Here is a 12,283-nt window from a genome sequence, read left to right on the forward strand (position 1 = left end):
GGGGTGGTGAGTGCTTCATTGTCCTTGCGTCCTTTCCTTTAAGGCTCAGTGAGACGTAGAATAGGTCAAGCACTGGAAGTGGTTTGGATGTAATTGTTGGTGTTGTCTAAGCTTAAATTTTGGTCTGTGCAGTTCAGACAGATGTCTTTATTACATGTGTGCTTAATACTTGACTGAGATGCATTCGAATGCTCTTTGATGTTCCTGACAGCACAGGCATTACTATGAATCCAATTCCTGTTTCCATTGTGCTGTTGTGTTGTGGGAGCGAAATGAAAACAATGGCAGAGGCAACAGCAGGCATCTTAACTAACACATGACCTGTCTCAGCTTAAAGTAGGCCTAAAAGAAATGTGAGTTTTGAAATATTTTTAAGCCATGATGCTTTGAAGATGATAAGCTTGTAGAAGACTGAGATCCAACTTCTATTGATATTACTGAAAATGGACAGTTACGCTGATAGCCTAAAATTGTGCTCCTTCATACTATTGAAGCTTTTTTTTCCCCTTTTCATCTGTGTTGGAAAGATTTAAAATCCAAAATACTGAGGTATGTAAATAAGATTCTGAGTTAGCTTTTATTTCATATCACTAAATAATACCTTTTGAAACAAAACTAACTTGATTTTAACAATAGATGTAGGCTCTTTTTTTCCCTAAAAGGTAAGGGTAAGAATTTTAAGACTAGTTTTTATTATGTTCATTATTTACTTCCTAAAAATAGACTTCTATGAAGAAAGAGAATGTAATACTTAAATACGTTTTAGTTTCCAACAAAAAAAAAGGTGTAGATCAGCTTTTCATCACATTTTCATGTCTCAGCTCTTAAAGCTGTAATTTTCAATCTCCCATGCATAATGCTACCTACGTAAAAATCACTGTGTATGCTTTGATTTTGATTTTGCTTTACATGCAGAATATCAGGTTTTTGTAGTAAATACAGTTGTTTTTTTGTAGAGCTACTGAACTGTTTTAATAATGAAGAATTTTGAATTGTCGCCTAGCTTGGTCTTGAGAGTATGAGGGCTATTGACAAGATTTCATGCCTGAGTATAAGGAGTGGTGTGAAAATTTTAACACCTGAAGTACTTGTTTCTGATAAGTTTGTGTTTTCTCTGCCTTAAGTCTTTCTGTATTTACCATACTTGTATCGTTCGTCTCTCTCTAGAATTTCTTACTGCTTAGCTGTAGCCATAGCTTTCATAACTAACTCCCACCAAACTTACTATTTCCCTTGAGTTTCATATCTTTAATTCCCTTCTATCCACTAGTAATTCTGTTCCATTAAATTATTCTAATGTGACTAGATTTGTCAAATCAGAAATTTATATTCCAGCCCTAAGATGTGAAGTGCTTTTTTCAGGTTTTTACATTTTTGTTAATATTACTTCTACTGTTTTACATCACACATCTAAAAATTTACTCTCAAATATCATGTGATTTTTCTGAACAGTTTTGTTGATTTTTGAATTCCCTCCCTGTGGAATTTAATATGAACTATTTTTAGTTGCATATTTGTACTTTTGCACACATTTTTCTTGATCTCCCTTCTAACCCTAAGAAAAGCAAGTATGAATGTTTTTATTGTAGGTATGCTTATCAATGATACTACATGATGAGTTTATTATACTTTAATTTATGTAAGGTGACATAGTTACTGAGACACAGCCCAAATATATGAAAGGTGATTTTTCCTTAATGGGTATGATGTAAGCAGTTAGCGTTCCTTACATTTATGTTAAAATATTTATGTCATCTTTCCTAACTGTGTATAAAGGCTTTCTATAGTCAGTCTGCATTAGAAATATGTAACGTTTTTGAAGATGATGGTGTGAAGAACACATATCTTTTTAGCTACTGAATAGCATACAGTGCAATCAGCATTCTTTGAACGTGCATTTTTTATTAAGTCCAATCAAATGGACTTACTAAAGTGTAATTTTCTTCCAGTCTTTCAGTGACACTTTTAGTGGTACAAGTGTTGGCTTGTAAGTTAAGAATGAAAAGCGTATCACTTGCAGTCAATTGCAGCATCTGAATTTGAAAGAAAAATACTTTGAATAAATAGTGTGTTAATAACCAGCTATGATTTGCAGACTTACTCTAATTTTTACTATTGTTGTGCAGATAACATTGAAGTGGCTTATCTAAAGACCCTGACCAAGGATGATATCATACAATTCTACAAGGTAAGTTAGTCATGTAGTTGAAACGTTATTTGGAAAGAGATGTCTTTGAAAATTGTTTCTCTTTTGTAATCTTTGTTTATCTTTTTCACTAGCCAGGGTTGTTCTTACGATATCTTCTATTTGTATTGGAGTTTCAATCTTACTGCTTAAAACTGATCATTTCTTAAATGGCACAGTGAACCCTAACGTTGTTTTTTACGTAGTGTGGTAGCATGGGTGAAGATACACAACAAATAAACTTAGAGAATGGAAATTCAATGGCTGTTGTTTAGTAAGTAATAACTTGAACAAATATGCACACTTTGTAGAAATCTATACTTAAAAATAAAAATAAAAATTGTATACTCTAGTGCTCAATACATGATCATCCAGTATTCCAGAGTAAAAGTAACTGGCTAGATTAGTGAGCTAGTCCAAGTGAGTTTAATAATCAGGTTCAGGGTGTTGTACTTCTAGGAAGTTGCTAGGGTTTTAGGTTGTATTTCTGCTACTATGATAGCTAATCTAATAGCTGAATTTCTATTACTTCTTTTTTTGTTTGTTTTGCTTTGTTTTTGTTTGGTTATTTTTTTGTTTTGTTTTGTTTTTTGAGTCCCTGGGTAGGACATGAAGTTTGTAAACAGCTTGGTTCTAAAATTACTCAAGGCACTCTGCATAACTTTTCATTATATTTTAAGGAACATCTCAAAATGAACCATCATTTGAAAACTTAGAATACACATGGTGTCATTTTATAAATACAATTTCAGAGTGATAGTTTCCACACCTGAAAGAATTGATGTTGTTTACTGTAGGTGCTGTTGGCAGTAGATGCTCCCAGAAGACACAAGGTATCAGTACACGTCCTTGCAAGGGAAATGGATTCCTGTAAGTATTGTGCTGAAAATAGTATTTAATCAATTATGGTTTGAGAAAGTCATAGTTAAAGACGACCTTGTTGTATAAAATAGAAATACAACAGGAAAAATCCAGTTCTGGAGAGCATATACCTTGCAGAGGATCATACGTTTTCCTCTATAGATTTTCTTCACAGGGGTTCTTCAAATTTTGTAATTGACATTTGTGGCCAAGTTCTTCAGCCATTCTGAAGTATGTTGATACAAAACAGTATATCATTAAATAGCACTTCTTTACAAAGCAGAATATTTTAATATAAAACTCCATGATACTTCTACTGGGAACAAAACAAAAAATCCTAAAACAAAATTAGAATTTACAATTATCAGTAGAATGCTTTCTTTACAAGCAATGGATGTCCGCAACTTACTATTCAAGTACCCTCAAAACAAACAAACAACAAAAAAAACCCAAACAACAACCAAAAAAACACCAAGAGAAACACAGTGGGAACATAAAATGTTATATTTTATATAACTTGAGAATATATAAGTGTAGGTTTTATTTTCAAATAGTCTAGATTAGTTATGCGTTGTAGACTATGTCATTAAATTTTAGAATTTAAGGAGGAAAAGGTTAAAAGTGTTTCTAGTTAATAAATAAACTGAGAGGAAAAGCTTATGTTGTTTTCTGTGTATTCTTCACCAGTTTATACTTCCAGTATGTAAGTGGTTGCAAACCAAAGACATTAAAAGTTTGTCTGTAGAACAGAAGGAAGCAGATGGCTGTGTTCATGTTACGTAACTCCCTCCAGTCTCACAATGATTTTTGTGATACCATGAAATCATATTTCTATAGCTAAGGAAGACTTGCTTCAAAGTATCTTTCCAATTTTCATGGTTAATCATTACTAAATAGAATTGGCTCTAATACTTTGATGGACTAAAGACTCTGAAGTTTTTTTAAAAGCAAGTAACTATATTGCCAAAAGGTTTTTTATTTGCTTGGAACAGTACCTTCCCAAGCCAAGGGAAGCATGGGAGCAGCCTAACATCTGGTAACTCTTTCAGTGATTATAGCAAGGTATTCTTGCTTCTGTCCATGTATTCCTCTACTCCTAAAACATTTAAACTGTCAAGTGACCTCTTTTCTGCCATGAAAGAGAAATTGGGATTGTGATGGATTTCCTGCAAGTCCAAATGTGCATTCTTGAAAAAAGCGCAACAGCCCAAGAGAGTAATGCACTGGAGGCCAAAAATCTTCTGAAGGACAACCCTGCATGGAGACAGACACACCGTTTCCCCTGGCAGAGGAAAACAACTGGAAGCATAGTGCAGAGATCTGGGATTTTAGGGGGAAGTATTTCCCCCTAAAATCTCTTCTGGGGAAAGCACTTGAACTCTGAGGGTAAAAGTTGGGGTTGAAACTTGAGTATGGGGATAGTGCAAGGGAGGCTTGAGGAATTTAAGACCACGTGTTCGTGGGACAGATAGATTGGCTGCAAGAAGTTCAAGGGGGGAGTGTAGTTACGGCATGCATGGGGACAGACAAGGAAGACTTGGGGTTGTTAAAGAGGGTTTGGTACACAGAGTAATCCCCATGCCTCCAGAAGCACGTCTTACTGAAATATTCTGTCATTGGTATTCCAATGTGCTGCTGTTGCATATACAGCTGGCATTTACAGTATTGCATGTACTGCTTGCATTCACAATTTGTACTGAAAAAGAGTTTAAAGTATTCATTGTTCAGCAGATAAGCAGTTTTTATTTCTATATTTTCTGTATTTTTAAGCAAAATGGAAAAAAGGCACTGCCTGAGCACATGTTCTCAAGTCAAGTCATGGATTAATCTGCTTGTATTTTTAAAGACAGTTGTGGACTATAAAAGCAAAATCTTCAGAAAGTCTTACACTAGAGATACCTGAAAATTATTAACTTGTGCTTTTTATCTATGTATGTCTTATAACAGAAATCACTTTGTTATTTAAAAGGTACTGGTTGAATTATGTTCCTAAAATAATTTTGATGATGTTAAATAGGCCCTGTTGTTGGAGAGTTTCCATGCCAAAATGATGTGAACCTGGCACCAGCACCACCACTACCACAGGTAAAAAGAAACCACACCAAAAAAATCCCAGGATGTATTTTTAAGTGTAGCATTACAGAGTAAGGTTACAGGGAGGAAGTACAAACTTGATATTTATACTGTAGCAAGTTGATGGTTTAGCTCTTCTACACATGCATTGTCATAACTACAGGTTTTTTTCTGAGAGTCTCTGCTGTTCTTTGCTCATTCTATTCCATTGAAATCAAAGCTAATAGAAGTAGGTAACTCTACTGAGTATCTACCCTGTGGAATGAAATACAGATTATTATTATTGTTATTATCTGAAAATACTAGGATGTGTCAAGTACCAGGAGAAGGATGAATGTGCATCAAAAAAATTATGTTCTGTTTAAAAAAAAAACAAAAAACAACAAACAACCAAACAAATGAAACCACACACCCAACTATCTGGTCACTTTCTTAAAGGCTGGAATTTTAATCCACATTCCCATCAGTGTGTACCCTGTGAATGGAACAATTTGACAAATTCTATCCATATAAGTATTACAGGTTTCATGGTGCTGTTTGTGTGAGTAGATGTGATAGCACTGGGCCGTTACTGGACTCAAATGAATTTGCTTGAAGAAGGATGGTAATGTTTGTCCCAGTAGGTAATTGTCATTTTGCAATGCAGTAGTAGATCTTATTCAGTGCTTATAAAAGGTGAAATAAGGAAATAATCACCACGGGTGGAAATTTCTATATGAATTAAATGTGGTTATATTCGCCATTATGACTGAAATATTAAAAAGTGACTTTATTGCAGCAACTACAAATAATAGCTCATTGAATTGCTGTTGTTTTTATGATCTTAACTGTGACTTTCAACAGAGAGCTGGGATGGTTTTAAGTAGAGGTCATAAATGAAAAGGCAGGTATTTTAGGAAATGCAGAGCTTGTCATTATTAACAATGCAATTACTGCATTATAGCTATTGTTTTAAATTATCCAGAGTAAATATGAAACTATATATTTCATAAGTAATAACACTTTATTTGGGAAGATCCTGTAATAATGAACCGTGAATCATTAAAATTGCAGAAAAGAGAACAAGAAAGATGTGTGTATATATGTAGCTGTAGAAAATGTTGTGAGGAATTTCTCAGTCTTCCGATTAAAGATAATTGAGCAGAATTTTTTTGCATACGCTTCTTTGCAGCCAAGTGTGATTGAAAATATGACAGAGTTCAAGCGCAGTCTGCCACTCTTTCCCCTGGTGAAACCACATATCAATTTCATGGCTGCAAAACTGTGAAGAACCCCAGTGGATGAAGAAATGCAAATGATCAGTACTAACATGGTTTCAGGGGACTTCATGATGAACAAAATTATCAAAGACTATTAGAACAAATGGTTTTGTGCATTATGAAAGTCCCAAATTCCTTCTTGGTTCATTTGACATTAGATGTGTGTTAGGGATAGAGAGTATAGAAAAATCAGTTGTGGTCATGTGTCATTTATATTACAGACAACCTGTTGGAAACCAAAATCAACTGAATCAATAACAATAAAAAAAAAATCTTGTAGATGCAGTATATTTTTGAAATAGAATACCCCTTCAAATTTTAATTTTGGTAAAATTAGCCTCTGGAGCAAACAATTGCTTGAAATACCCTTATTGTTCCTGAAAAACACCATTTAATAGCCCAATAATAATCTTATTGGGGATTGGAGGGGGGTGAGAAGGAGCTGCTTTTTTTGGGATGGGGTCAACAATTTTTCTTAAAAGTTGAAAGTGTCACATTTTTTTGAAGTGTTGAATGAGACTTTTTAAATTGATCCTTAATGCAACCAACATATTTTCTATTTAATTTTTGTGAAAACTGGTGGAAAAAAAGGGGGGGGATTTGACAACACAGTAATAAATGAACGAATTGTCTCAATGAGAATAACAGAAGATATGAGCATGATTTTAATCTTTCTATACAAATTTGGGGACATTTTATATTCAAAGTTGTGAAATGCTGGAAACACTTTAATAGTGCAACTTACTTTTTTTAACAAAAGTGTTGTCCTAGTCTTGGTACTGTCAACATCCTGTTCAATTCTTTAGTGTTACTCTGAATTGTTTCCATATGGTATATGAAATACTTTGTTGTCATTTTCTTGTTTTCAGTTGCACATAGACTACATGAGTTCTCTGTCAGTATGTTTTGCCTTACTTGTTATACTAGGTCTCAGTCCAGCAAAGTATTACTAATGCAAATAACTTTAAGCATGCATTAATTAGTTCTTGACTCAAGAACAGATGAATATCAAAGATAGGCCCTGTAATGAACCAGATGCCTCGCTTTTATGATACATCTGTGTGAGCCCTTTTTGCCCTTTCAAAAAGGCATTGAAGAGCACGGTGCTGACTTAACTTAAAAACGTAAAACGTTTAACTTAACTTAAAAACATAAAAGTATGGGGTTAGCAGTACTGCTGCACCACAGAGTGTGGTTCAGGTTACATCACAAAATGTTCCTTCCTACTTTAAAGAAGGCTGTGCAAGACCCAGAAGGATCAAGAATTATGCTAAGATTATTGTATATATATCCCATAACTTAGTGAAATGTCAAAACAATACATAGTATCTAATCTTCACCAAGTCTACTGAATTGCAGAGTGGTCTTCCACTTGAGACAGCATATCAGGATAAACTCCCCAAATTGAAAAAGATAAGGTAGCATTTTACTAAGTTCTCTAACATGTTTAATGCATAAAATTGATTGTAGCTATTCAGACAGGATGGAGTATGCAAAGCACTGAAGACAGAAAATCTGCTCATATAAGCCCTTGCTGTTGGGTGTTACTGAGAGTTGCTTCCTATTAGAAGTACCTAAAACTAAGGCACTGATGTGAAATGTATGTCATGTATGTGTGCATCAGAACCTGGTGTGTTCAGTAGGGGTGTTCTTGTCACCAAGTTAATGTTCGTATTAACACTGGCTCTGGAGGCAGTTAAATGCATGCTTGCCAGGATAAAGGCTTCAAGTTCTGTTAATTTGAGTCTGCATTAACTGAGTAAATGCAGTGTATTTAAGTTGTTTCAAAGGTCGACAGGACATATTTCAACATCCCTTTAATAAATCTGATGATAGTTTGTGATGTAACCTGTTGCCAGGAATGTCTGCTAGCAAGGATTTTTTGTAGCCTGAGGGGGAAAAAAATCAGACATGGCAATATCAGCAAAAATAGTACAGGTGTCTTTGTTCACCATGTTTTTCATGGCTCATTCATGTAAAATGGACTTTTTAACCCTCCTGTGTTTTGCTTTTGTTTATAGTTTTCTCTTAGTAAAAATATTTGTATTATATATATTAAAAGTTTTGACAACATATTATTAAAAAATATATATATTTTGGGATTTAGTGGTATTTAAACAGACCGCTTTTATGGTGAATAAAATCAAATTGATTCTATCGAGTGTAAAAAAAAAATATATATATTCATGGAAGTACTATGAACTCTAATTTTAACAAATTCTATAAATTGGAATGGCAGTGTATTTATCACAAACAACAAATCATGTTTTTCAGAGGAAAAAACGTAAAATTGTAAAGTTCTGTGACTGGATGTGGAAGCACATGTGGTTTTCCAACAACTTTTAATTGCTTTTAAGTGTTCTCCAGCATTTTACAGTTTCTGAGTTTGATATAGCAGTAAATTTTGATAAACTCAGGCATACTAATGGATTCATTTTAATGGATCCAAAGCTGCAGTGTCTACAAGCAATAAAAAACTACCTAGAATACACTGTAATTCAATTTTAGTGCTTGTTAATTAGTTTATGTAAGAAACCATAAGTTATTATTACATAACTGTAATTTTTGCAAGTGCTATTTTAAGCAGTTGATGTGGAATTGGGTGCATGTGACACAGCCAGTATGACAGAGTTCTAGCGTTATTCTGTTTACAATAAACAATCTGAATTTAATGTTTGGAGTTATTAATTTGTTTCATTTTAATATATTGTTTTCATACTGGTAATGTTACATCTGTCAGTCTTGCATGTGTTTTTTACTATATATTAATAGTGATTTTCTGTGATGCAGTTCTTGGACTGGTTAGGCAGAATAGCCTTGGTGGAGAAATGTTCCCGTTCACTTCCAGGGAGCTTTGAGGGACTTCCCATGTGTCATCCCACACTCTTTAGGTAGATCACCTATGCTGCTCTCTGAGTGTATTAAAACTTTATATTGTAAAGGTAGAAATATTTGCGCAAGACAGGATTTTAATAATCAGATTTGAAATTGTAAATTCAGAGCATTGCTGCAGACAGACTTAATTTTGGCTGGTGCAGCTTTACACTAGTGTTGCTTTTGAGAAATTAAACTCTGATCATTTTGTTCTATGCACACCACAGGATTGCTTTCAGAAAGCTTAGAAAGAAGTGTGTTATTGTTAGAGCAGTAAATAATCTGAATTGTGACAGCATAAAAATACAAGTCAGCATGCCCTTCTGCTGTTCTGATGGGGCTCCTTAACCTAACATCTGATAACTAGCAGGGTAAAGAGGTTTTGTCCTCAGCCTTGGGAAGAGTGAATGGCAATCTCAGCTGAGGAATAAAATGCTTTCAGCCAATCTAGAAAATTACTTAGACCCAAATATTAGGATTCTCCACTCTTATTGTTAGGAATTTGTACGAATCTTGAATCATGGGCTCTTTTATCTTTTCAAAAACTAAAAAAAAAACAACAAAAGAACTGTCCAAATATACCTAGACCATCACTTTTAGCCATAATAAATCATTTTTTCAGACTGTTGTTTTAAGTGGGTGGGTATGAAGAGCCCCTATTGATAATGTGTTAATTATATCATTCAAGAGTGTAACCATAATGTATGGAGAAACCGTTGCATACCTTCTTAATTTCATTTATTATTTTCTAGCTTTTGTTTTAACACAAGATCAGAATTCTAGCCTATCTTCTCCCTACTGTATAACTGGTTAGTATGCTTTTGCTGTATCTCCACTGTAAAGTAAAAAATCTTTATCTTCTATGCCTTTCTTCATATGTGTTTCCGTGTTTTTTCAATAGTTGACCATTGAACTGATATCGTTGACTAAAATGATGCTTGGATCCTTTCCTTGAGCTGATGGCTAATTTGATATTCAAATTCAACTCTGAAATACTTTATTTCTAAGGTTTTTTCTTCTGATTTTCATTTTTGTTAATATTATTGCTGCAAGCTACACAATACAGGCCACCTCTGAACTATTTTAAAGGGAGAAGAGCTCAGAGACTCGGGCACCTTTCTTACCTTTCATATAATTTAAAAAGAAGCCTCGCATATGTAGATTGTGCTGAAGCATTTCAGAGTCTACTTACTATTCAAAAAACGTAAGTTGTAGTGTAGTGCTGTTGGTGGAATATAATGTCAATAGGATCTGAAACCCAAATTGTGAATCAATAGAAGCAAGAGTGTTTAAGGCCAAAGACCCAGTGGAATGGGAATGGTTATAATTAAACCAACTTAATTGAGCTCAAGCATCTAAACAGAATTTAAGGTTTAAAATACTTATAGCTGCTTAAATGAATATTTTTAAGCCACCCTAATGCCGTTAACTGTTTCTACAATTGAAACGTTATGGGATGTAGGCACCACCGTGCTGCACATTTGCTGCTGTTAACTTTCAGGACTCCCTCTTTTATGATGCAATGCAAAATTCTGAATTGGATTTTTGGACTGTTGATGCAATGCATGGGGAGAGAGATGCACGCCTCTAGGTGGACCCCAGGTTACTGTTGCCTTGAGCAAGAACCTGACCGGACTAGTTAGGGGGAAACTCCTGTGGGAGGGATCCAAGTTGCCATGCTCACCACCTTACTGTGTGTTAGACATGCCTCCTTCTCCTTCAGATTTCCATTGCAGCTTTTCACTGCCTGCTCGGCTTCTCTTTGAAGAAGGGGAGCAAGGAACTGTACTTTTCTAGTGGCCGCCACTGTATGTAATGTAGTACATTACAGATAAGTAAACTTTTTACTGGAGCAGCAGCTGGAACTCAGGACTTCCACCCCTCCCCTTTACCTGCACGCAGAAGTGGGCATCCCATGGTACCTGTGGGCTCATGCATGCACATGTTTTCACTCTACAAAGTTAGAACTGTTTCAACAGAAGGGAATAAGGGGGTTCCCAGCCTGCACTAGCCTCCTGGGAGGTGAGAAAAATTGACGTTTCTAAGGCTGAGTCGTCTCAGGGCATGTACAAAAATGGTATTCTGGGAAATCTGAGACAGAAAATTTGGGTGTGTGCAGTTGTTAGTGACACCTGAATGTGGGCACTGAAGATGGTAATGTTGGATGTGATGCCTTTTAGTGGACACAGCTCATAAGTGTGTTATATAGCTATTAAAGTGATGCATTTGACAAGATAGTGTTGGAGCTGATTTTAAACGTCAGAAACATATAAGCAGTAGTGCTCAAAAATGGCTCACTTGGTATTTCCAGACTTTCCAAATTGCTCTAGAATGAAGTAATTCTAGCAGGACAGGTTTTGACCCAAAGGTTGAGCACTAGGATTTGACAAGTTTTGATTTGTGCATGTATGTAAAAGCAAGGGAGGTTCATGGTAGGTTAGTGCCTGTCAGTGCCCTGGAGCCAGTAAGCTGTCAAACAGTTCAGTGTTTTCCCATCTCTTATCATTTTGTCATTCCAGTAACTTTAAGCCTGCTCGTATTTGTGTTCCTAGCCTTCTGCAGTACTGGAAAGAAGGCATTTCTTATGAATGCTTACTGTGAAAGTTCTGTGTTTCAGCTGAAATATCACTATCATTCACTGATACCTATCTGGTAAGGGTGAAACTTCAGGAATCTGAAAACATCACTGTAGATGATTCCCCAGTTCACAGATTTGATTGATATTTCCAGATGAAATTGTCTGCAGTATTAAATATATTTTAGAAACACAAGAATCTGTACTTATAACTGGATCTAGCATCTCCACAAGCTGAGTGTGTAGTTCCTTGTGTCATCTTGTGCTTTGTCAGGTCTCTGACCAGGGTGAGTTGATCAGGTTATCCCCATTGTCATATCAGCCAAAAGCATCATCAGTGTCCCTTTAGCACTGGCATCCACTGGTTGTGGGCTGTATGCATATTCTAGGCTATTTTTCATTATTAGAACACATCTTCTAATCATGGCAAGCTTTTATCCATAAGATAAAAAGACA

At 35.2% G+C, this 12,283-nt stretch overlaps 1 protein-coding gene across 3 annotated transcripts in view; it reads left to right on the forward strand.

Moving 5' to 3' along the window:
- IDE (insulin degrading enzyme) overlaps positions 1-8,425 on the forward strand; it is a 63,074-nt gene extending 54,649 nt beyond the window's left edge. For all 3 annotated transcript variants that reach the window (XM_032191540.1, XM_032191538.1, XM_032191539.1), the window contains exons 22-25: positions 2,127-2,188; positions 2,983-3,055; positions 5,064-5,131; positions 6,291-8,425. In XM_032191540.1, the coding sequence (XP_032047431.1) occupies positions 2,127-2,188; positions 2,983-3,055; positions 5,064-5,131; positions 6,291-6,386 (299 nt within the window). In that variant the 3' untranslated portion in view covers positions 6,387-8,425. The remainder of the gene's footprint in view (positions 1-2,126; positions 2,189-2,982; positions 3,056-5,063; positions 5,132-6,290) is intronic.
- The last annotated feature ends 3,858 nt before the right edge of the window (positions 8,426-12,283 follow it).

The sequence above is a fragment of the Aythya fuligula genome, chromosome 7 (assembly GCF_009819795.1).
Source record: "Aythya fuligula isolate bAytFul2 chromosome 7, bAytFul2.pri, whole genome shotgun sequence".
NCBI lineage: Eukaryota > Metazoa > Chordata > Aves > Anseriformes > Anatidae > Aythya > Aythya fuligula.